This window comes from Myxocyprinus asiaticus, chromosome 1, assembly GCF_019703515.2.
Source record: "Myxocyprinus asiaticus isolate MX2 ecotype Aquarium Trade chromosome 1, UBuf_Myxa_2, whole genome shotgun sequence".
NCBI classification, from domain to species: Eukaryota; Metazoa; Chordata; class Actinopteri; order Cypriniformes; family Catostomidae; genus Myxocyprinus; species Myxocyprinus asiaticus.
Genome location: NC_059344.1, coordinates 19,510,848 through 19,534,862, shown reverse-complemented (window position 1 = coordinate 19,534,862; position 24,015 = coordinate 19,510,848). Strand labels below are relative to the sequence as shown.

Genomic DNA, 24,015 nt, shown 5'->3' with positions numbered 1-24,015 from the left:
AAATGACAGTTGTTTTCCAGCAATATAAATCAGAAAGACAACTTTACAATGCTTGAAATGTTGGCATCTGTTAGGTTAGTGTGAACCAGCATTAGCACGCATCTCCTAGAAAAATCAAAGCTGGACTCCCCAGAATCATACTCACAGGCTTTTATATTTTATCTCCCCTTACTCAGTAAAGTTTTAGAATCTACAAAGTTGAGGATATCAGAGAAAAGAATGACCTCCTACTCAAAACTACCAGGTGATCAATGCATGAATCCTTGGAGGTAAAGACATGATACTGTTTCATCTGCAATTATTTCTTTTCAACCCTCTAATCACTAGGGATCTTCTTGTATCACTGCTTGTTTTACAATATTTCAGCTTGAATGACCACCCCATCAACTGACAGTAAATTTATGAAAAAATGAGCTGCTGTTCTTCCGTGCCAAAAGCCACTTTCACCAATATCTTGCTACGCAACCATCCCAACCAGGACACTATCCTACATTATCAATTCTCCCAAACCCAAAACAAGAGCGAGCAGAAAATTCAGACATTTTCTTTTTACCTTCCATTTTAATGAGCTTCAAGTCACAACAGCTGGGTGTTATCTTTGTGATTTGCAGGTTTATACAAGAAAACAAACAAATTAATACAGAATCCCTCTTTTTCAAAACAGAAAAATATCTTGGGTGATATCTATGGCACATTTCCTGTGTGTGTGTGTGTGTGTGTGTATATATATATATATATATATATATATATATATATATACATACACATATACATATATTAATCTATATAACATGTAAGAACAGCACAGCAATACATTTAACAGACAAGTTCAGTGCAAACTTCCAGAATTCCTAGTTTCTCCGGACTAGTAAGTCACATCTATTAAGAGAAGCATTGCCTTTAAAGCACTGCTAAACAACAACAACTTTCAAATAATGTTTACGTCTCTGTTCCACGCAGTGTTGAAAATGACACTGGCTCTATGGATTAGGATAAAACACCTTGATATGAATGGCCGAGTTATTGCGGGTGCGTGTGAGCGGCTCTCCTGCCTCATCTGCATCCTCGGGTTCCAGATCGTCGATCAGTTCTACGGATGTGTTGGCTGCCAGCTGCAGCGTACCCTGGCTGGACGTCTGCAGCTGAAGGGCAATGTTAATGGCCCGATTAATAGCCAGTCCCAGACCGTGGATGAAGATTTACCTGTGAGCATCCAGAAGCTTCTGACACCTCGCCAGCTGGGCCTTGAAGTCTGTTTTCATATTGATATAAACGTCGTTCCGTCGTTTGGGCAGTTTGCGAGGCAGGCGCTTACGTAGTGTGTACTCCATTAGGTCCATTTCTAGAGTGGAGCCCTCGGGGGCGGACAGTACCATCAGATTGTGGGGTACAGAAGCAGACACTGGGCTGCGTGGCTCAGCCATGTCAGGAGGTTGATAGTGCAGAAATACACTCTACAAACACAACCAGAAAAACAATAACAATAAATTTTTCACAGTGATACAGAAAAAAATATTTATTGCAATTAAGGCTGTCGATTTAACAAGTTAATTCAGTGCAATTTTTTTTGTATAAAATAATAACCTGTTACGTAAAAATGTAGGCAATTAATCATGCCCCCTAACCTTACATAAATTACGTTATGAGTAATTTCCTATCAACGGAGCAATACAAGCATGAAATACCACCATTCATGCGACTCACAGTCAGCAGGGGGCAGTAAGTGCAACTGCAACTGTACATGCAACACGCAGCTGTACAGACAACAAACCGACAGAGCAGAGTGCAGGGGTCCTGTTATGCATTTTCTGAAGTTTTAACCTACATTTAACATGACAGTGTCCTAAAACCACTGCATTTATGGCTAGAGATGCAGAAAACCAATGCAACCATAGTGAGGCGCTCCAAAAGCAACCATCTGACGCCTGTACAGACTGAACGCAAAAACGCACTGTGTGGATTGCTGTGGACTGTAGGCCAGTGATAGACTTATGTTCAATAATATGCAAATAAACAAATCCATAAATTAACCTAAAACCTTTTTTTTTATTATTATTATTGTCTAAAGCAATGCTATACTTGTCATACACAACAATATATTTTCTTTGAATTATCTGAATTATATATACAGTTCAAGTCAGAAGTTTACATACACTTATGTTGAAGTCATTCAAACTCATTTTTAAACCACTCCGCAGATTTAATATTTGCAAACTATAGTTTTGGCAAGTCGTTTAGGACATCTACTTTGTGCATGACACGAGAAATTTTTTCAACAATTGTTTAATGACAGATTGTTTCACTTTTAATTGACTATATCACAATTCCAGTGGGTCAGATGTTTACATACACTAAGTTAACTGTGCCTTTAAGCAGCTTGGAAAAATCCATAAAATGATGTCAAGCCTTTAGGCAATTAGCCAATTAGCTTCTGATTGGAGGTGTACTGAACTGGAGGTGTACCTGTGGATGTATTTTAAGGCCTAACTTCAAACTCAGTGCCTCTTTGCTTGACATCATGGGAAAATCGAAAGAAATCAGCCAAGACTTCATAAAAAATATTTTGGACATCCACAAGTCTAGTTCATCCTTGGGAGCAATTTCCAAACACCTGAAGGTACCATGTTCATCTGTACAAACAATAGTACACAAGTATAAACACCATGGGTCCATGCAGTCATCATACCACTCAGGAAGGAGACATATTCTGTCTCCTAGTGATGAACGTAGTTTGGTGCGTAAAGAGCAAATCAATCCCAGAACAACAGCAAAGGACTTTGTGAAGATGTTGGAGGAAACAGGTAGACAAGTATCTATATCCACAGTAAAACAAGTCCTATATCGACATAACCTGAAAGGCTGCTCAGCAAGGAAGAAGCCACTGCTCCAAAACTGCCATAAAGCCAGACTACAGTTTGCAAGTGCACATGGGGACAAAGATCTTACTTTTTGGAGAAATGTCTCTGGTCTAATGAAACAAAATGTAACTGTAAACATAATGACCATAGTTATGTTTGGAGGAAAAAGGTTGAGGCTTGAAGCTGAAGAACACCATCCCAACAGTGAAGCATGGGGGTGGCAGCATCATATTGTAGGGGTGCTTTGCTGCAGGAGGGTCTGGTGGACTTCACAAAATAGATTGCATCATGAGGAAGGAAATTTATGTGGATATATTGAAGCAACATCTCAAGACATCAGCCATGAAGTTAAAGCTTGGTCGCAAATGGGTCTTCCAAATGGACAATGACCCCAAGCATACCTCCAAAGTTGTGGCAAAATGGCTTAAGGACAACAAAGTCAAGGTATTGGAGTGGCCATCACAAAGCCCTGACCTCAATCCGATAGAACATTTGTGGGCAGAATTGAAAAACTTGTGTGAGCAAGGAGGCCTACAAACCTGACTCAGTTACACCAGTTCTGTCTGGTGGAATGGGCCAAAATTCCAGCAACTTGTTGTGAGAAGCTTGTGGAAGGCTGCCCAAAACATTTGACCCATTTAAACCATTTAAAGGCAATGCTACCAAATACTAACAAAGTGTATGTGAACTTCTGACCCACTGGGAATGATGAAAGAAATAAAAGCTGAAATAAATCATTCTCTCTACTATTCTGACATTTCACATTCATAAAATAGTGATCCTAACTGACTTAAGACAGGCAATGATTAAATGTCAGGAATTGTGAAAAATTTAGTTTAAACGTATTTGGCTAAAGTGTATGTAAACTTCTGACTTCAACTGTGTGTGTATATATATATATATATATATATATATATATATATATATATATATAATTATTATTATTATTATTATTATTATTATTAAGCCTAATAATTAATTGGATTTAAGAAATTACTCATTTGACAGCCCTAATTGAAATACATGTCAAACACATAATATGTTTGATCATGTATGGTTTTCACTGATATAAAAATACAAATAAAAGTCAAATACTTGTGCATATATGCAACAGATAGGCTATTTCAAAATTCTACAAATGGGTTTCATTTAGGCATCATATTTTTCCAAATCATGGTCAAATTTGTATACATTCATATATGATCTTTATGATATCATCACCAATATATGACATTTACATTTGAATTAATCTATGGCCATATCAGATTTTGTATGGGCCAGTGAAAATTAAACACACAGCTGGAATCAAATTAAGCTATGCACTCATAGATGTTTTATATTTGATACTGAAAAGAGTTTCATGTAGAATGTATATAATGTTATACATTATTTATGATCACACGTGTAATTACTGTTCATAAGCATCACTTTATCTTACTAAGACAAATGAAGGAAGGAGACTACGGTAGACTATCACTGCTGGATTAATTTACATACATTTTTTTCAAGCCTTTGTAATACCTTGAAATGGCAGCGCTGTATTACACGATGAATAATGCCTGGTAAAAACACAATACTCTGTCTGAGTGTTTAATGCGCAGGTCTGGCTTCATGTGGCGGAAGAGGTCTCACGTGCACCGGAACTGCTTTTTAAAGCAGCGCATAAAACATACCACCCTTTTTAGAGGAAAACATATAAATATATATATCTATAAAATAAATGATGTTTTAAGTATCTTAGTGGCTGATAGCAGTAAAATAAATAAATAAATAAATAAATAAATTAAAATTAAAATAAAAAGATAAATATGCTTTTAAATAAATAGGACTTTTATTTTGAAGTGCCACTAGTTTGACGGTGCTGCAGTGTGCATGAACGCCTCAGTCACTTAGCGTTTGTTTACTCGACCTAAACTAAAATTCACGTACATTTTATTTAATTGGTAAGGTCGGTTTTTCTAGTTGTAATTAAGCCATGTCGGACACATGGAGTCACATCCAAGCGCACAAAAAGCAGCTGGACTCCCTGCGCGAGAGGCTGCAGAGGAGAAGAAAAGACACTACTCAAATGGGCATTGGTGTGTTGGGTAACTTTATTATGTAGCAGCTGTCAGATCTGCAAAACTGTAAACTGCGTTTCCTAGTATTTGATACTAGCTGAGAAAGTAACGAGAGAACTACTACAGTAAACCATTTAAAGGGATAGTTCACCCAAAAATGAAAATGCTCACCTCATACCATCATAGATGTGTATGACTTTTTTTCATCTGCAGAGTACAAATGAAGTATTTCAGCTCTGTAGGTCCATACAATGCAAGAGATTGGTGGCCAGAACTTTAAAGCTCCAAAAAGCACATTAAGGTAGCATAAAAGTAATCCATATGACTCCAGTGGTTAAGTCTTCTGAAGTGATATGATAGGTGTGGGTGAGAAACAGATCAATATTTAGTCCTTTTGTATTATAAATCTCCACTTTCACATCCTTCTTATTTTGTTTTAGGCAATTCACATTCTTTGTGCATATCACCACCTACTGGGCAGAGAGGGGAGTTAATAGTAAAAAAGGACTTAAATATTGAATTGTTTCTCACCCACACCTATCATAACATTTCTGAAGACATGGAGTTAACCACTGGAGTCTTATCAATTACTTGTATGCTGCCTTTATGTGCTTTTTGGAGCTTTAAGGTTTTGGCACCCATTCACTTGCATTGAAAGAAAGTCATTCACATCTGGGTTGACATGAGGGTGAGGAAATAATGAGAGAATTTTCATTTTTGGGTGAACTAACCCTTTAAACAAGTTGCTTATTCCGTCAGCTTAATTTACTTGATTTACACTGTGTTCTATCAAAAATGTGGCTGTAAATGGTTGTACTGGAGTTATTGTTTTGAGTTTGAATATACTGTGTGCCAAAGAGAGGAGGAACCAAGTTCCAACCATTATAGTTGTCATATCAGTTAATTAATTACAAGTCTATAGTGCCACCTACCACATGGGCATTTTCCAACAATTAGTTCCTGTTTCTAAAAGAGATTGGAAGTGGTGAGGGAGTGTCTGCGAGGAGTGACAGCCCCGGACCGACCCTCCAGAGTCTGCCGCAAGTGGAAGTTGAGCAGCCCCCAGACCCAGAACTAGAGAGGAGGCTGCTGGCATACCTGTCCGAACTGAGTCTTTCTCTGCCAATCGATTCCCTTGCGATCACCAACCAACTAAACACGGTAAGAGCTGTGAGCATGCTTGTGTATGTGTTTTATTACGAACATCCCAGAAACTCATGTCTGTTTGACTCTTTCTCCCTCACCCTTGTTTTCTCTCTCGCTCATTTACTTGGACTCAGCCTGAGTCTCCAGTTTCCCACGCCTGCATCCAAAGTCTCCTACTAAAATTTTCTGCTCAAGAACTTATTGAAGTCCGGCAACCTTCTGTCACTGCCTCTTCATCCTCCTCCTCCTCCTCCACCCTCGTCACTTCTGTCGATCACACCAAGCTATGGCCTATGATTGGGAATGCAGCCCAGCCACAGAGAACTGCCATAAAAAGAAAAGGAGATGACATCATACATCAAAAAAGAGCTCCAGGCTCCTCCCCTTTGCTTCAAGCACCATCTTCTCCTCCCAAGAAATCCTCTGCCTCACTGGCACCTGTGTCCAATTTGCAGCTTACTGGATCATCTGGGGGTGGAGGTGGTGGGACTGAGAAAAAGGGGCGGAGCAATAAGGGCCAAGCATCTCACCTGGACATGGAGATTGAGAGTCTACTGAGCCAGCAGTCAACCAAGGAACAGCAAAGCAAAAAGGTACAGTGATTAAATAGCAAGTCACCAGAGCCTTGTCCAAAAAAATGGTTGTATGTGGATGTGTATTTATAAGTGTGTGTGCTTGTGTCAGGTGAGTCAAGAGATCCTAGAGCTGTTGAACACTAGTTCAGCGAAGGAGCAGTCGATTGTGGAGAAGTTCCGTTCGCGAGGCAGAGCTCAAGTGCAGGAGTTCTGTGATTATGGGACCAAAGAGGAGTGTGTGCAATCTGGGGACACACCTCAGCCCTGCACCAAGCTGCACTTCAGGTGAGCCCAGATTCACACACAGGATAGACCTTATTCACACTAGCACCATCTTTGATTTTTAATGGGAATGACAACGAGGCTGTGAGGGATAGACTTACCACCTCTTCAATGGGCTGTACTGCAGTTTAAAGAGTTTTTGGATCGTTCCGCAGACAAAACATTGATAAAATATCTGTCCAAGAACATTCATTATACAAAGAACTCCAGACAACATGAGTTGTGGAAAATCAGATGTGATCTAGGAGCTTTATATCATTCGTGCCATTGAAGAGACTGTAAGTCTATCCCTTACAGCCTCGTTGTCATTCCCATTAAAAATGGCGCTAGTGTGCATAAGGTCATCTAGTGAGTTTATGTTTATGTAGATTATTTAGTTTGTAGCTTTTAAATTTTATGCTTTAAAGTAGTGGTCGACCAATATGGGTTTTTTCAATGACCGATATCTATACTGATATCTAGAGAGCAGGACGGCCGACATAAATGCCGATAAACATAATACAGTTTAACAACAGCTATGGCAATGCTGATAATCGCAAAATGGCCAAATATAGTCCGATTAATCACATTTTCCGATTTATCACTACTTTAAAGGGGATACATTTAGAGATGCAACTTCTTGGAGAAGGTTTCAGAATGATAACAGTCTAACAGTAACTGTCAGCACGGTAACTGTGAAGTTGTGTCTCTAAATGTATCCACTTTATCACCCAAAAATTCAAGTTCTCAAGTTCATTATTTTTTCACCCTCATTCCATCACAGGTGTGTATTACTTTTTTCTTCTGCTGAGCACAAACAAAGGTTTTTAGAAGAATATTTCAGCTCTGTAAGTCCATACAATGCAAGTGAATGGTGACCAGTAATTTGAAGCTCCAAAAAGCACATAAAGGCAGCATAAAATAATCCATATGAATCCAGAGGTTAAATCTATAGCTTCAGAAGTGATATGATAGGTGTGGGTGAGAAACAGATCAATATTTAAGTCCTTTTTTACTATACATTTTCCTCCCTGACCTGTAGGTGGTGATATACATGAAGAATGCAAATTGTCAAAAACAAAAGTAGAAGAATGTAAAAGTGAAAGAAGAGATTGATAGTAAAAAAGGACTTAATATATCGATCTGTTTCTCACCCACACCTATCATATCACTGAAGATATGGATTTAAACACAGTTTAAATTTAATCACTGTCGTATGGACATTAATGCTGCCTTTGTGTTTTTTTGGAGATTAAAAATGTTGGTCCCCATTTACTTGCATTGTATGGACTTACAGAGCTGAAATATTCTTCTAAAAATCTTTGTTTGTATTCGGTAGAAGAAAGAAAGTCATACACATCTGGGATGGCATGAGGGTGAGTAAATGATGAGAGAATTTTCATCTTTGGGTGTACTATTTCTTTAAAGCACCACCACTACAGCTGGCAAAGCATCACTTTTGTAACAAATTCACCACCTTCAACAAGAAATATCACACACCACGTTTACATGCACTTAAGAAAACGGTTTATTTCAGGGTTTGTGCTGCTAGCGGCATTCTGAAACATCATGTAAACAACTTGTAAACACCGTTTTCCTTACACTGTTTAAGGATTATGAGAAAGCGGTGTAACACACCTAGGTTTCTCCCGGAGAACACGGCTTATGTGGTCATGTAAACACATTAGCGCTGTTCGTGTGCAGGTGCATGGAACAGAGTGAATAACTAACTTCATAGATTGGAGCATACATCAAATTAACAAGTCAACACGTGCAGTGGAAAGAATTCAATATTTCTGGGAGTACAGTGGGAAAAGGGAAAATCACATAAACTATATACACTATACCTGTTTTATACACATCCGCATATACACGCTCAAGAACAGGGAATCCCGGAGTTTCACATAAGAGGGAAAGCCTACTATTGCAGCACAATTCCTCTGCCGATTGCGATGGAAAGTTAAGGAAACAAACACAGCAACAACTCTGGAATATCTGGAAATAAAGAGAAGCAGTGGAGAATAATATAGTGAAGTCTTCCTCGGATCCCATGTTTATTTACACAAGCGTTGCGGGGAAATTGCAGTGCCATGAGAAAGCTGCTGCTTACAGACCTAGCCTCATCTATACAGGAGTAAACATTGCATGTAAACCGGAAACACCGCTTTCCAGCTTTAAGCAGTTTTCACGCAATAAACGGCTTTCTAGTGTCCATGCAAACAGTCTCATAAACTGAGCGTGTTTCCATGCACGAGCTTAACAGCGATTATGCTTTTATAAGCCAACTCTGTGTGTGGCCATGTACATGCCTTAAATGGTTTTCTTTTATCAGGGTAAGGTCATAAACGGTTTAAACAAAAACTGATCGACACAGGCAGATTTTTGCCCATTACCTGGTTTCGAGTTAAAACCCCTCTACTGGTGTTCTCACTAGCTTATCCAATGTGTTATGTTTTGACGTCAAAAGCAGAGAATAATCCAATGATTTCAAGTCTCATTTAAACAGTTTTCTTGCGTTGTATTGTTTTGAATAAGCTGATTATTGGTAGTTAGCAGCGAATTGGTGTGCATGTAAACGCACTCATTGGCAAATCGCCTGCAATTAGCAATGTTCACATTGTTATGAATAATGTATCATTTTTTGTGAAGATCATGGTAGGGGTTGTGAAATAAAAGGCTATGTTATTTACTTTACAAATCTGAAAATATGACATTTATGCATTCCTGTTTGCTCATAGTCTTGTACAAGTCAATTTAAAATCTACATTTTGATTGCTCATTTGTTGATAAATGCGTAACTGTCGGTTGGTCAAATGCTATTATCGTGTGATTTTTCTAGGCGTATCATCAACAAACACACAGACGAGAGCCTGGGCGACTGCTCCTTTCTGAACACCTGTTTCCATATGGACACTTGTAAATATGTGCACTATGAGATTGACAGCCCTCCTGAAGCAGAGGGTGACACCTTGGGGCCACAGGCAGGCGCCACTGAGCTTGGACTGCACTCCACTGTGGGAGACAGCAACGAGGGCAAGCTGTTTCCGTCACAGGTATCGGAAGCAGTTACCTGCTCCACAGCCCCTGATAATGCCTTATAATAATATGAAAGTGGTTTGTAATGGTGAATCACAGTTAACAATACAATGTAGAATTAGGCATAGTCTTTTAGTTTGATCTTCAATTCCTTTCAGGACTTTGTATCTTCTATTGCACATTTAAAATGGAGTTTACCCCATCTTGTTGCATGAGTGCAACATTGTGTCCCACCAATTCATAAAATCATATTCACAGTCAGAGGTAGACTGATATATCGGTTTTACCGATTTATCAGTGCCGATAGTTGCTTTTTGGATTGGTTATCAGCAAAAATCTATGTTGATAGTTGCCAATATGTTTTAATTATTATTATTCCTCATCAGTAAACCTCATCTGGTGCAATATATCTACAAAACTCTTCATCTGGTGATTATATAGGCTATAAAAAGCTTTTGGTAAATATTTGCATGTAGATCATTGTAACGGAGCCCAGTGTCTGTCATTTCACAATAAGAGTCCCCGGTGTATTTTGGACTTTATTTAATTAAAAGTTCCGCATTATTCACTAAATCTTTTGTTTTCTTTTTTTTTTTCTTTTTTTTCTTCTTTTTTTGGAGTGCCATATTCCCAATGCGCTCTAAGTCCTCGTGGTGGCGTATTGACTCACCTCAATCTGGGTGGCAGAGGATGAACTTCCGCCTCCGCGTCTGTGACCGTCAATCCGCGCATCTTATCACGTGGCTTGTTGAGCGCGTTACCACGGAGACATAGCGCGTGTGGAGGCTTCACGCTGTTCTCTGCAGCATCCACGCACAAGTCACCACACACCCCACCGAGAGCGAACCAAATTATGGTGACCACGAGGAGGTTACCCCATTTGACTCTGCCCTCCCTAGCAACCGGGCCAGTTTGGTTGCTTAGGAGACCTGGCTGGAGTCACTTAGCATGCCCTGGACTCGAACTCACGACTCCAGGGGTGGTTGTCAGCGTCTTTACTCACTGAGCTTCCCAGGCCCCCCTTATGCACTAAATCTTAATTTTTCTGGTTATTATTGGGATTTTGGTTGCACAGTAAACTGCTTATGGGATTTTATTCATTTAAGAATCTTGTAGCCTCAATGTCTGTGCCCTTCATAGTAAGGAAAGACTAAGAAACGTTTTATCGTTCTTTAAATTTTTTTTTTTTTTTTTTTTTTTTTTTAAACAATCGGCCAATTAATCGGTTATCAGCCTTTTCCACCACCTTAGTTATTGGTATCGGCAAAACCCACTATCGCTTGATTGTGCATACTGCTATTGAAATTTGGTATTGCAGCACTGCTAATATCGTTGGCACATTTATGATAAATTGCTTGTTTTTTTCTCATTAGAAAGTCACTTTAGATAAAAAATGTAGTAATACAAATGTAATGTAAATGTAATAATTACTGATTCTAAATTGACATTTTTACTTCGAGACCCATTACAAATTTCCCCTCTGACCTTTTTACCCCCATCTCAGTGGATTTGCTGTGATATCCGTTATCTGGATGTGTCCATCCTGGGGAAGTTTGCGGTGGTGATGGCCGACCCACCGTGGGACATCCACATGGAGCTTCCCTATGGAACGCTCACAGACGACGAGATGAGGAAACTCAACATTCCTATACTTCAGGATGACGGTTTCCTCTTCCTCTGGGTGACAGGAAGGTAGGGGCTCGAGGGGATCACGGCACACAAAGCTTATCGTCAGACAGTCTCATTGTAGTAATTAGATCATTTTGGCATCACTTGTACTCCACAGTGGAATGTAAATTAAATTTTTTCTAATATCACTTGTGGTCATTGCCGATTGTATTTTTGTTATAACAGTGTTGTTCATCTAGCTCTACACATTTGACTTGACATGTGTCTGAATTAATTTTATGTCATATGCATGCCATAAAGAATAGTTATCTATGAATACATGGTCTGTATAAGTTGAAAGGAGATGATGTATGTTAGCGTTACAACAATCCAAATACAAGTCAACAAAAAACATCTTGTCTCTTTACAGAGCTATGGAACTGGGTCGAGAGTGTCTTAGCTTATGGGGGTAAGTGTCTTTAAATGCAGTAGACAATGCAAAGTGAAATAAATCTTAAACTACTATTAATTTTCTTTTTTTTCACCCAATCAGCTATGAGCGTGTAGATGAGATTATCTGGGTAAAGACTAACCAGCTTCAGAGAATCATTCGCACTGGAAGGACTGGACACTGGCTGAATCATGGCAAAGAGCATTGCTTGGTATGTGTGTATGTAAGAATAAACCATTTTTGAGCAAGGGTCAGAAAATAAGGGCGGATCGGGGCAAAAATGCCCCAGAAATTCCAAATGTCGGGGCAAAAAAGTGTGTTTTTTATTTGCAACATGTGAGCTTGTTCTTATTGTTCTATTCTAGGCCTAGTTACATATTAACCCATAAATATAGGTTGGTTTAATTTTATTGGAAAAATAATAAATTCAATAAAATGAATAGTCATCAATTATATATATATATATATATATGTGTGTGTGTGGGTATTATACAGTATATATATAATTTAATATTAAGATTTTATTTGATTGGAGCAACTGACATTAAAATTAACACACTTTATATTGTAATATGAATATAAAAAATGCCCTCACAAAGGTAAAAATGCCCCTGAAAATCACATTTCTGACATTGATATCAGCTAATATATTGTCTTACTTTCTCTAGGTGGGAGTAAAAGGAAAACCACAAGGTTTTAACAGAGGTCTTGATTGTGATGTCATAGTGGCAGAGGTAAGTCATAAGTTCATTGATAAATCAGTGAGAAACTGTTGAACTACACATATTCCTTGTGTTTGATAACTTCTGTAGTTTATATAGCTCAAATTTCTACATAATTGCAACAAACTGAGTAAATGATCACTTAATCTGTTTACACGAAAGGTCCGCTCCACTAGTCATAAACCAGATGAGATATATGGAATGATTGAACGTTTATCACCAGGGATGCGAAAGATTGAATTGTTTGGCAGACCGCACAATGTGCAGCCTAATTGGTGAGTTAGACTTTCAGGGGTTTGAATCAGGAGCTATCTTGGTGTCCAAATCACTTACAAAACATTAATTTTTCATTCAGATACACTTTTTGCCTTCTTTTTTCACTCACTTATTATCTCACTCGCTACCTTTTTGATTTGCAGGATAACTCTTGGTAATCAGCTGGATGGTATTCACCTTTTAGACCCTGAAGTAGTTGCACGTTTTAAGAAGCGCTACCCAGACGGAGTCATCTCTAAACCTAAAAACATGTGAGGACTGGAATAGTGGGATAGCCACAGGTCTCAACACTGAAAAATGATTTCAGACAGGACTGCCAGTATCAATATTAAGCTTTTTGTACCAATTTCCTTTTTTTAAATAAAAACACTGTACCGTGCTTTTTAGTTGTCGTTTTTTTACAGAATCATTTGGCTGATAGGTCACAAGCGATTTTCAAAGAGACAACATTTATGTAAGAATAGTAGACAAAAATTAAGACACTTTTTGCAAAAACATTTTTTTATTTGTTTGTTTTTTCTTTCAATTGACAACGAAAACAAAATTGCATTTGTTGCTGTTTTTCGTCATATAATTTAGTTTAGGGTTATTTTTATTTTATAAAATTGGAATTACAATCTTTCATACAAAACTTACAAAAACATTCTTTCATAACAGTAATAATTAATCGTGACCGTGTAACAGTGTTTTGTGAATTATCTGTTCTTTTTGTAGTTTAGGTGTAAAAAGAAGCCATATATGACATTTTGAAACCTCAAATGATGTTCCTGTATACATGCACAAAGACAAAGTGAAGACAGCCAGATGCACAAACATTGTTAGCACATGTGAATTTGTTGTAACAGAAGCATAGAGTGGATCATGATGAACATCTCCATTTTTTTTTTCTATCTCATTTAATACATTAAATCATACATCAAGCACATGAAACAACTATCTTTTTAGAATTGCTTCAAAAACCTTTCTGGGACATAATGTGTTTATGCCCAGGGCATAAATCATAGATAATCAAACTGAACTTGAAATTATGTTCTAGCTGTGCATTAAATGCTTGTTAATGTACCTTTTACAGCTTGTAGGAAAACAAATGGCACTTACAAAGAAAGAAAAATTAGCTTTAAAATTCTCCTTTCCATTTACGTGAACATATTCAGTTGCTCTCATAGTATCCACTAAATTTATGACTAGTGAGGCATATGTAGTGTGAACATCTGAACTAATTGTTCTCTAGCTCAAAATACTTAATTGCATAAAGATATTTGTCTTCTCAGATTAAACCAACCAGAAGCATCCAGATCAGTTAAAATCAGAATCACAGATGCTACGGATACATGTAAAAAATAGACTGCATAGGACAAATACTACAGGCTACAAAAAAAGCACTTTGTGATCATGTAAACGTCACTCACTAGAGGGTTTCATCATTTCCCCTTTCACCAAATGACACTCAGCTGTACCATTATGTTACGCACTTATCTTGACATTGTTACAGTGTCACTCACGGGTGCCCGTGGAGGTGAAATTTAGAGCACAAATTCAAATAGTTCTTTTCCATGCTGCTGCTTCCATCTTCCCAACGCTTCATCCTCCAGCTACCCTCTAAGGCGCTCAACCAAGGGATGTAAACTGGTTTGCGGCTGAAAGGCTAAAGTTCACTTTCAAGGATTCTCAAGAGACTGCTTGTGGGACAGAGTTAGTATGTGGCATCCACTGCATTGATGTTGCTGTCCATCTGGTGTCGGAGAGAAAGCCGAGCCTTGTGGGAAAAATAGGCCTGTGGGCAGCTCATACTACTGCCACTGTCCCCTTCACTGCCCCAGGATGCAGTGGAGGACAGCCGAGGTTTCAACTCTTCACTTGCTACTGCTAGAGAAATAAAAAAGCAGGATAAAAATAAAAACTATTTAAGAACCATCTAGCTTCATAATGATTAAAACATCACAAAAGCAAATGTATAAAATATAATTTAAAATACTACTTGGAGGCTGACGAATTACCTTTTTTTCAACATCAAGATTTTAGATTAAAATGTATATGAATGTAAGAGGGAAGGTGTATATTAAATAGTGCATTTTTACAATATTAAACATTAACTATTTTGCAGTAGTTTCTCAAATAATATTGCCATAAAAATGCATGTATAATAATTAAACATTAATATACTTGAATAATAAATAATTATTTATTTTGGCTTGAACAACCTCCTTTATAAAGTTATATATTTACAGTAGAACATGAAGTGTCTTACCTGTCTCTGGAGGGCACTGTCTTTTGCACCTCTCCTTGCAGCGTCTGTAGAAAGGGAAGCACTGCAGCATCTTCACACCCATTTCAGCAGGGGGCGCTACAGTACAAGAAAAACGCCAGTCAGACAATTTGACTCGTGACACAGCCACTTTTAAAGCTGAAGTGTGTAACTTTTTTTGCGTTTTCTTTCTCTTATCCCAGCTTAAAGGAATAGTTCACCCAAAAAAATAACATTCTCTCATTTACTCAACCTCATGCCATCCCAGATGTGTATGACTTTCTTCAGCTGAACACAAATTAAGATTTTTAGAAGAATATTTCAGCTCTGTAGGTCCATAGAATGCAAGTGAATAGTGACCAGAACTTCGAAGCTCCAAAAAGCACATAAAGGCAGCGTAAAAGTAACCCATAAGACTCCAGTGGTTAAATCCATGTCTTCAAAAGTTATATGATAAGTGTGGGTGAGAAATAGATCAATATTTGTCATTTTTGGCTTCTTAAATACTTCTGAAATCTCCACTTTCACTTTAACATTCTTCTTTTGTTTTTGGCGATTTGCATTTATTGTGCATATCGGCATCTACTGGGCAAGGAGTAGAATTTTAGTAAAACAGGACTTACATATAGATCTGTTTCTCACTCACACCTATCATATCACTTCTGAAGACATGGATTTAACCACTGGAGTCTTATGGATTACTTTTATGCTGTCTTTATGTGCTTTTTGGAGCTTTATTCAGAAAGCTGAATTTGAAAACAAACATTTGTTTTTGAAATTCAGTTCAGTGGTGCTAGTGGAGCAGAAATTACACAGATTAAGTTGTGTATTTCTAAACTAACAATTGCACAGTGGCAGTTAGTTTGTTACTCTTACTCATCAGGTGCTAGTCAGCAGAATAAAACTCTTGCTGTTTGTTCTGATTATTAGTTTTCTAAAATTAACCCATGAGCGTGACTTTGATATACAGACTCATTACGGCTAACAGTGTACGAACAACGCGTTCAGTAAACTCTAGAGCAGCAGGGCACCTCTGCTCCCCTCTACTGTCTAATCCCATATACATTGATGTCAATGGGAAAACTATACAGAGACATCCAATATAGTAAATCCATGACTGTTACACCGCAGGTCAAGTTCTCCATAATAGAAACAGTAAATTTTGTCATGTTAGCGATATACGCATGGCAGTTTAAAATCACCTTGACAGCTGCTAAGCATATTAATCATGTTATGATCAGTTTATAAACTTGTTCGAAATGATACATGCTCTGCTGTTGTTGTTCTGACAAATATGAGGGCTGCAGAGGCATCAACCAGATCTATGAGCTTTCTATGGCAGAGTGTCTTTAATGGAGGCCTCTCTTATCAGCTATTTTACTGGCCTAAAGAGTTAATGGTTAATTTTCAATGAAAGCTGACTTTAAACTGTTCTGATATGCTCTATGAATCCGATCTGCCCCAGAACCCAATATAAGAAGGAACTTCAGTGGCCGAGAAAGTTTAGCATGGAGCAAGTTTCTGCAAGTGAATGTAGAATAGAATTGTGAATGAAATGGGAATTCTGATTGGGATCTGACCATAGGTGAATTATGGACCGGGCCAATGGGGCCAGTACCCAGGGGCCCTTGACTACCAGGGGCTCAGGAGGGCCCCTGTAACTATGAGGACCCTCAGTCCTCAATAGAACCCTTTTTCCTTCCTGTATCTATTTACATTTTTTGAGCCACTCTTTAGCCCTATAACGCCGCTTGTATCATATTTGATACAAGACTTTCTAGATCATCTACATCTTCAATATGATTAAAACTTAGCTGAAAAACCTGTTGTATGCAATGCACTAGATGTCTACTGCCTCCTGGTGAGAGTTTCCATGCTCTTCTGGAAGTAGAAGACCTAGTAATATATTTTCCAAAATGGCTACCTTCACATTGTGATGCACTCGCCTTTTTGTGTGAAATCTTTGCTGATTTTGATCAAGTAAAATGAATAATAACGATTATATTTTTTGCTGATATTTCAAAATGAGTATTTACTGAACTGAAGCAACATGTGCTCACTTAAAATGTCATTATTTTATAGACAAATTGTGTTAAAAATGTGTGTATCAAATATGATACAACAGGCTTTTAAGGTATATCTCTAAATCATCATTCCACTCCATTCATGTCCACCACAATAAAAAAACTTTTAAAATACTGACATATAATTTTTAAAGATATATTTGAAGTGTGATTTATTTTACATATGCAGCTTGCTCTGTCATTATATAGATCTTGTGGTTTTTATACATATCTCATTGTTTGTTGTCAATATGTGATCTTACTATAAACAAAAAAAAAAAAAAAATCATATTGCATTTGAGGTGCTGAATTGTAATGTCATACATTTCTATAGAGCAAGGAGAGGAAGAAACTCCGAAACGTTTGGCATCTCTGAAAAGCCCAGAGTGTCCTCGTAAGATACACAAACTATATACTATTCATTGCTATAACTGCATGTTTGCCCTATATTACAAAATATAACTTGGCTCTGGCGGTTGGGAAAAATAAGGTTTTGATATTTAATTTTGTGTGGTACAAAAGTACTGATTTAACTAGATACGTAAAGTTTGTCGAGACAAAATATAATGTTGGTTTGACAAAACCTTGTCTTAAAAAAGTGTTTTAAAAGGGGTATAAATAGGGTATAGGGATGATCACTTCTGAATGTAACGCTGATGAGTCAGAAAAGATGTGGCAGCGCAAGCCAGAACTGCCTGAACTCTTTGCAGAGTTTCACCAAACCCATGCATAGATGCTGTAAGAGCCTATTTTTAAAATTCTTCAATATTTTAAGTGTTTGATGAATTTAAAATATTTCATAATGTATTATTGCTCCTTTAAATATATGCATGTTTACACATTTTGTGACATGCTTGTTTTTTTTATTTTTTGTTTTTGTTTTTTTATGCATAATTTGTACAAGTATTTACACTGAGTTTACATTGATATGTATAACAAACGCTAAAATAGTGCTGTCTCTTTAAGAACAGTGGCTGTCCAGCAAACAGCTGAGCGGTTTCTTTACCACATCTGTGCTGTGTGCTTGAATTAATCTGACTGTAAATAACATAATGGGTATTAAAAGAGACTTAAATAAATAAACAAAAATGGATTGTGTGGATCTCAGCTTTAAAAGACAATTCAATCTAAAAGATAATTGGACCGGGGGGCCCTAAATGAAAATTAGCCTCGGGGCCCTTGCAAGTCAAAATCCGCCCCTGGATCTGACAGTGGGATCGCAAAAAAGTTTGTGTAAAAAGTCACAGCTAATGGAGTGAAAGAGAGAGTGTACTGGCAAAACAGCCAGTGCACTCTCTGCAATTTCTGCCACAGAAATATGGTCATTCATTTTCATACAACGCTCTGTTCCCACTACAGTTCTGCGGTAAACTCTCATAAATCAGAGAGGTGTGACATGCATGCTTTTGTTCATCTTACTCAGCTTGTCGGAAGACAAAAACTAAATACAAATTAAACAAAATGCATTTAATTGCAGAATGGCACGTTGCAACAGCTGTTATTAGATTTGATAGTGTATAACGTCAAAAGGTACTTGGGAAATAGATGCTATCGATTTAGAGGTGTCAGAGTAGCTCTTTGTATTGTGAATTGATTGCAGTGTCAGCAGCTGTTCAGATATTCCTGCACATTGCCTTCTCTCACATGTCCATATGTCTATTCAGCTATGGGCATTTGATTTTAGTTGCAGCCTTATGATCATTTACAATTTTTATCTTTTGATCTTGCTTATTTAAAGAGTCAAAAGTTTAAGGGCAGCTTGGTTTCATTCAGCTTTGGTTTACTTCCAAGTTTTAGGTTTTCAAGCATCTGTGCAATGTCTTCTTTTCATTATAGTCGTATACAATGTCGCAATTTTATGACTGCAAAAATGAGTTCATGTGTTAAAATGAATTCTTAGTGTCTCAGATTTTTGTCATTGCTTAAAACCACAGGCACCTTCGAGCTCATGTGGAGAACACTGTGTTCAGGGAGTTTCTCCAAAATCTTTTCCAAAAATGAAGCTGAGGAGCAACTGAGATTTTTTTTAATTATTATTACTAATTATTAACGTTTTCCTTGGTTCTAATAAATGCACACACATTTCCATCAGTTCTTCTGCCAATCACATGCCATATCTGCAGTCATCTCCAGTTTTTCCTCTTTTTCCTTCTCTTCTCCCCTTACAGCTTTAATAATTCTAGAAAAACATACTAGGGTGGTCATAAGAATTTTGGGTTCTGCTCTTATTCCCTCAAGTGCTCCGTCTTTGGCAAGACACATTAGAGACAAGGCCCAGAACAGATCAGAAATAAGTGGGTGAGGGCGGCACAAGAAGAAAGAAAGAGAGAGACAGAATGTTTTTTCCACTAGTTTATTTTTGAGGAAATTCTTGCCTGGAGACCAAGAAATGATGTGAAAAGTGTACGATTTAGAGTTAAGTTGTTTGCTAGTGAAACTTGTACTTATAAATATACTACAAAACAAGCTATTGCAGACATACGTAAATGCCTGTATACACACGGACAAAGACTTCTTATAGGGAATTTAACCTGGACATGTATGACTCAACTTGATGGCCCTCTCTCTGTGATTAACTAAACAGTGTGAGCGATGTGGCTTGTGTATCTGTGTTCTGTCTTTTATAGGTCAAGTAAACTCTTCGCTTTGACATTGTCAAGTAATCTAAAATTTGCTTACAATGCTTCAATCCACCTTCCTCCTCCTATATCCCAGCCTCTTTTCTGAGAATAAGACACCGCCTATGCACACATTCAATTACACACCCTCAGAAACAGACAAAGGCATTAAAAATGTTTACCTTCTCTCACTGATTTACAGTATGACAGAGTTTTTCTCGGAATCACAGAGCATGCTCGGAATTGTAGAGAATGCTGTTTAGAAAGTCCAGAGACTTCTTTAACGGAGTGTCTATTTGCCCCCATGTGTAAATACCACCTGCCACACAGGCAATATCCCGGCTATTTGCACCCGAATAGACTAGTGGAAAAATAGAAATTCACGACAAACTGCATTATAAGTGTCGTTGCAGTGATGTGGGGGTATGGTATAGCTGCAGGCATTGCTCCAAAAAGGGGCAGTCGCTCCAAATCGCTACTGAATATATAGCGAGCCCTCTGACCTAACCCTTTCCCTAACCTTAACCGAGAGTGGAAGTGACGCCCCCTTTTGGAGTTGGCGCAACCCCCTTTTGGAGTAACTATGCCCCTTTTTGGAGTAACCCTGCCCTCTTTTGGAGATTCCACCCCCATTTTGGAGGTCTTTGGCCTGTAGCTATACCTACTTGGATGTGGGGCATAATGGCGTTGCAAAAATGCCTTACTGTGCGGGCGACCCGGATTCAAATCTGCCTTTGTCCCTCCCTTTTTCCAAATCTGTTTTCTGTCTCCACTCTTAGTATTTTCTTTAATACTACTTATAATAATAAATAAAAATGAATATAAAGGTACACTGTAAAAAGTTACCATGATTATACAAGATTTACCAGTAATTTCTTACAATAAAATACTGTATTCTGAATTTTATTGTAAAATGAATGCAGGCTTGGTCATTTTCTGCCATAACACAACAAATTACTGTAAAAAAAGAAATTATAATATCGCATTGCATTGTGGGATAATAGTGTTTCATTTGAAGTCACCATTATGGTGTTTAATGTTCCCTTTCGAACTTAATCTTTTCTCATTGTCTCTCAGCCGATGCAATTGTGCGTGAAAAATATCCGTTCTATTTAGTGATTGACTTCAGTGTTGGTCACAATGTGAAGTTGCCATTATGAGGTGCAATCACAAGAAAAGCAACATTATCATTCTAAGTAATGAGGGAGGAATGCATGCAACAATATGATTACTTTTATCTCTCATTAAATTTTGGTGGGAATCAAGAAGCTCTAAAATTGTAATTGGGAATTGTCAACCAGGCATGCACAGATATTAACTCTTAGCATAAAAAACTCAACAATGGTGACAATTAACCAACGTTGCAGGTTAAAATATATATATATACATTTAATAAATGAGATTCTACAACACTGCAAAATTCCAGTAATTCCCTGGCCCTGTTCACTACAAAATCACAGTATAAAGTTGTATTTCAATTGTAATAAATTGTAGAAATATTCTGTAAAATATACTGTGAAATTCATGCAACTAGTAGCCAGGAAATTACTGTAAACTCACATAAAAAATGTTAAAGGGTAGTTTTACTATAGTAATATTGTAGTAAGCATGTTTTTGGTGAAAACCATAGTTTTTAAGCAATTACCAGTGTTACTACAGTAATATGGTGTTAATATAGTAACCATATTTAATTTTGTGTTACCATAATTTTACTTCAAAATACCATGGTTATACTATGTATGGAGTGTCTATTTGCACCCCGGTGTAAATAGCATCTGCTACACAGTGCAACTATTTGCACCCCAATAATCTGGTGAAACCACACGAATATGCAACAAACTAGACAATAAGTGTCACTGCAGAGGCATGGGGTGTAAAGACAGTGTGTGAACGTGTAGTGTTGTCCTAGCGACCACGGTTCGAATCTGCGTTTTGTCCCACTCTTTTTCCCATCTGATTTCCTGTTTCCCCTCTTAATATTTTAAATACTACTTAAAATAATAGATTAAAATGTATATAAATGTTGATTTCATTGCAGTGATTTGGTGATGTTGAATGTCTGGGAGTGCAGAGAATGCACTTGCACTCGATCCCACGGCTCGGCATCGCTTGTGTGTAGATTGCATCACTGTATTACTAATATTGTAATAACCATGTTTTTTTGGCAGAAACCATAATTTTAGTGCAATTAACCATGGTGTTAGTTCAGTAATAATGGTATTAATATAGTAACCATGGTTAATGTTGTGGTTACTGTAAATTTACAACAAAATACTATGGTGAAACTATGGTTACTGTAGTAAAACCAAGGTTATTTTTTCTAAGGTTAATGTTAGGGTTAGGGTTAGGGGTAAGGGTTAATGTAGTGTGTCTGTGGGACTCTAAATAGACACAATAAACACTGCAGTGATGCCCATATACTGAATGTTAGTATTTAAATGTGGGTGCAAATAGTATCTAACACTATCTGCACTGGATAAATAGTGTAAATAGGATATACCATTATTTGCACCAGGGTGCAAATAGCATGTGTCTTTTTTTAAATGCATTTTCAGTCATTTCAACCGCATTACGTTTTTTTCCTTGACCAGCTTTTCAATTCATGATTGGGAATTATTTGCAGTAAGTGGTGGATAAGAGGCTATAATAATAAGAACTGTAATTATGAGAGGCTGATGTGGCCCTCAATGACAATGCCAAGTGGTTTGCTGATAGCAGTTAATGCATATACTGTACCTATGCAGGACAATGTTTTTGGCTATTGACCCAGTAGATCTGGTGAATAGGCTTTTGTGACTTTTTAGCTGTGCCTTAAATTAGTCAGTTAGTTTCTTGTCAGGAATTGCATAAATTGGGAGATACTAAGAAAGATTTAAGTATAAACAATGCACTTCAAATAATACAGGTTAATGATCTTGATTACTTATTTTTATCATCTTACTCGCCTCTCCCACCCCCTTTTGCTTCCCCTTCATCAGGCACTGTTTAGCGCTCGCACACACGCGCGCGCTCATTGAGACTCGCGCCGTGTATGTGCAGTACGTGACGTTCTGGCACGCGGTGGTCCAGAGGGGCAACAGGGGGTCTGTGTGTACAGGCGAATGAATATCAATTATTGATAATAAAAGCATGTTTACGAAGTCTCTTTTGAATCCCCGTGCAAACATTAAGGCTATTCGTGGTCTAGACGGCATTATTCGTGGACGTTACATAAAATCTCGGCGCAAGAGATCAGCGAGAGATCCTAAGAAAAGAAAATCTCTCACTGGAAACGCGAGGTTCTTAAGAAGCTAATATTAATAAACAACACATTCATTGCAGTTACGACGTGCGCCAGGCGATGAATGAAAATATATAATGCAATTTATTAGTTATTTGGTCAATACTGTGGATAGATGTATGGGTTAAATGTTAACCTTCAAGATATTCTGTCAGATTCCCACAGTCAATCATGCACAATCGTGCAATTATTTTCAGTGTACCTGAGGCAAAGTAGGACATGAATACCTGTTATGAGACACTCCCACACTTTGACACACCTCCACCAGTGTGTTTAACAACCTTTTTATGACAGAAAATGTAGGCTACTATAATTTAAATGTTACTGAAATGTGTACATGCTAATGCAAAGGGCAATTTTATAAATAATAACAATAATAATGATGATAATAATAAAAATAAAAGCAATACATAATCAAATTGTCATAGACTCACCAGTTGTTCTGCTGAAACGCACGTACTACTTTGGCACTGTAGTGCAAAGAATTCTTCTTCAAAAATCCAAGCGACTTGCGATCGTTCAAATGTTCTTCAACTCACTGATTGCAGTGATCACTGGCGATGGATCCCGTTCAGCTATGACAACATGGAAAGCTTCAGGTCTAAACGCTCACGGGACGTTCAGCTTTAAATAGCTTATCTGAGCAGCACGCCCTCCTCTTTCTCACCCTCCTCTTTCACTCAGCGTGACAGAGTTCTGGCAGGCTTCCAGTAAATAGTCGGGAAAAAAATGTATCTCTACACGACCAATTTATTAAACTATTAATTATCTAATGTTAGGCCTTGAATTTCTTTTTAAAATGCAATCTACGTATGT

General features: G+C 37.6%; 1 protein-coding gene, 1 long non-coding RNA gene and 1 pseudogene across 2 annotated transcripts; 1 reads left to right on the top strand and 2 right to left on the bottom strand.

Annotated features, from left to right (window-relative positions):
• Positions 1-495: 495 nt before the first annotated feature.
• On the bottom strand, positions 496-4,490 carry LOC127442924 (ribonuclease P protein subunit p20-like; annotated as a pseudogene).
• A 220-nt stretch (positions 4,491-4,710) lies between these two features.
• LOC127449178 (N6-adenosine-methyltransferase subunit METTL3-like) lies at positions 4,711-13,372 on the top strand. The gene is made up of 11 exons (XM_051712427.1): positions 4,711-4,936; positions 5,892-6,079; positions 6,199-6,657; positions 6,749-6,924; positions 9,740-9,953; positions 11,441-11,628; positions 11,975-12,013; positions 12,098-12,206; positions 12,664-12,729; positions 12,880-12,992; positions 13,137-13,372. Exons 1-11 carry the CDS (start codon positions 4,834-4,836, stop codon positions 13,246-13,248), a joined length of 1,767 nt encoding a protein of 588 aa, XP_051568387.1. The 5' UTR covers positions 4,711-4,833; the 3' UTR covers positions 13,249-13,372.
• Positions 13,373-13,499: 127 nt separating this feature from the next.
• LOC127449230 (uncharacterized) lies at positions 13,500-23,798 on the bottom strand. The gene is made up of 3 exons (XR_007898690.1): positions 23,634-23,798; positions 15,242-15,337; positions 13,500-14,859 (listed from the first exon to the last, which is right to left on the bottom strand). It is a non-coding gene; the product is annotated as an uncharacterized LOC127449230 (long non-coding RNA).
• Between the last annotated feature and the right edge of the window lie 217 nt (positions 23,799-24,015).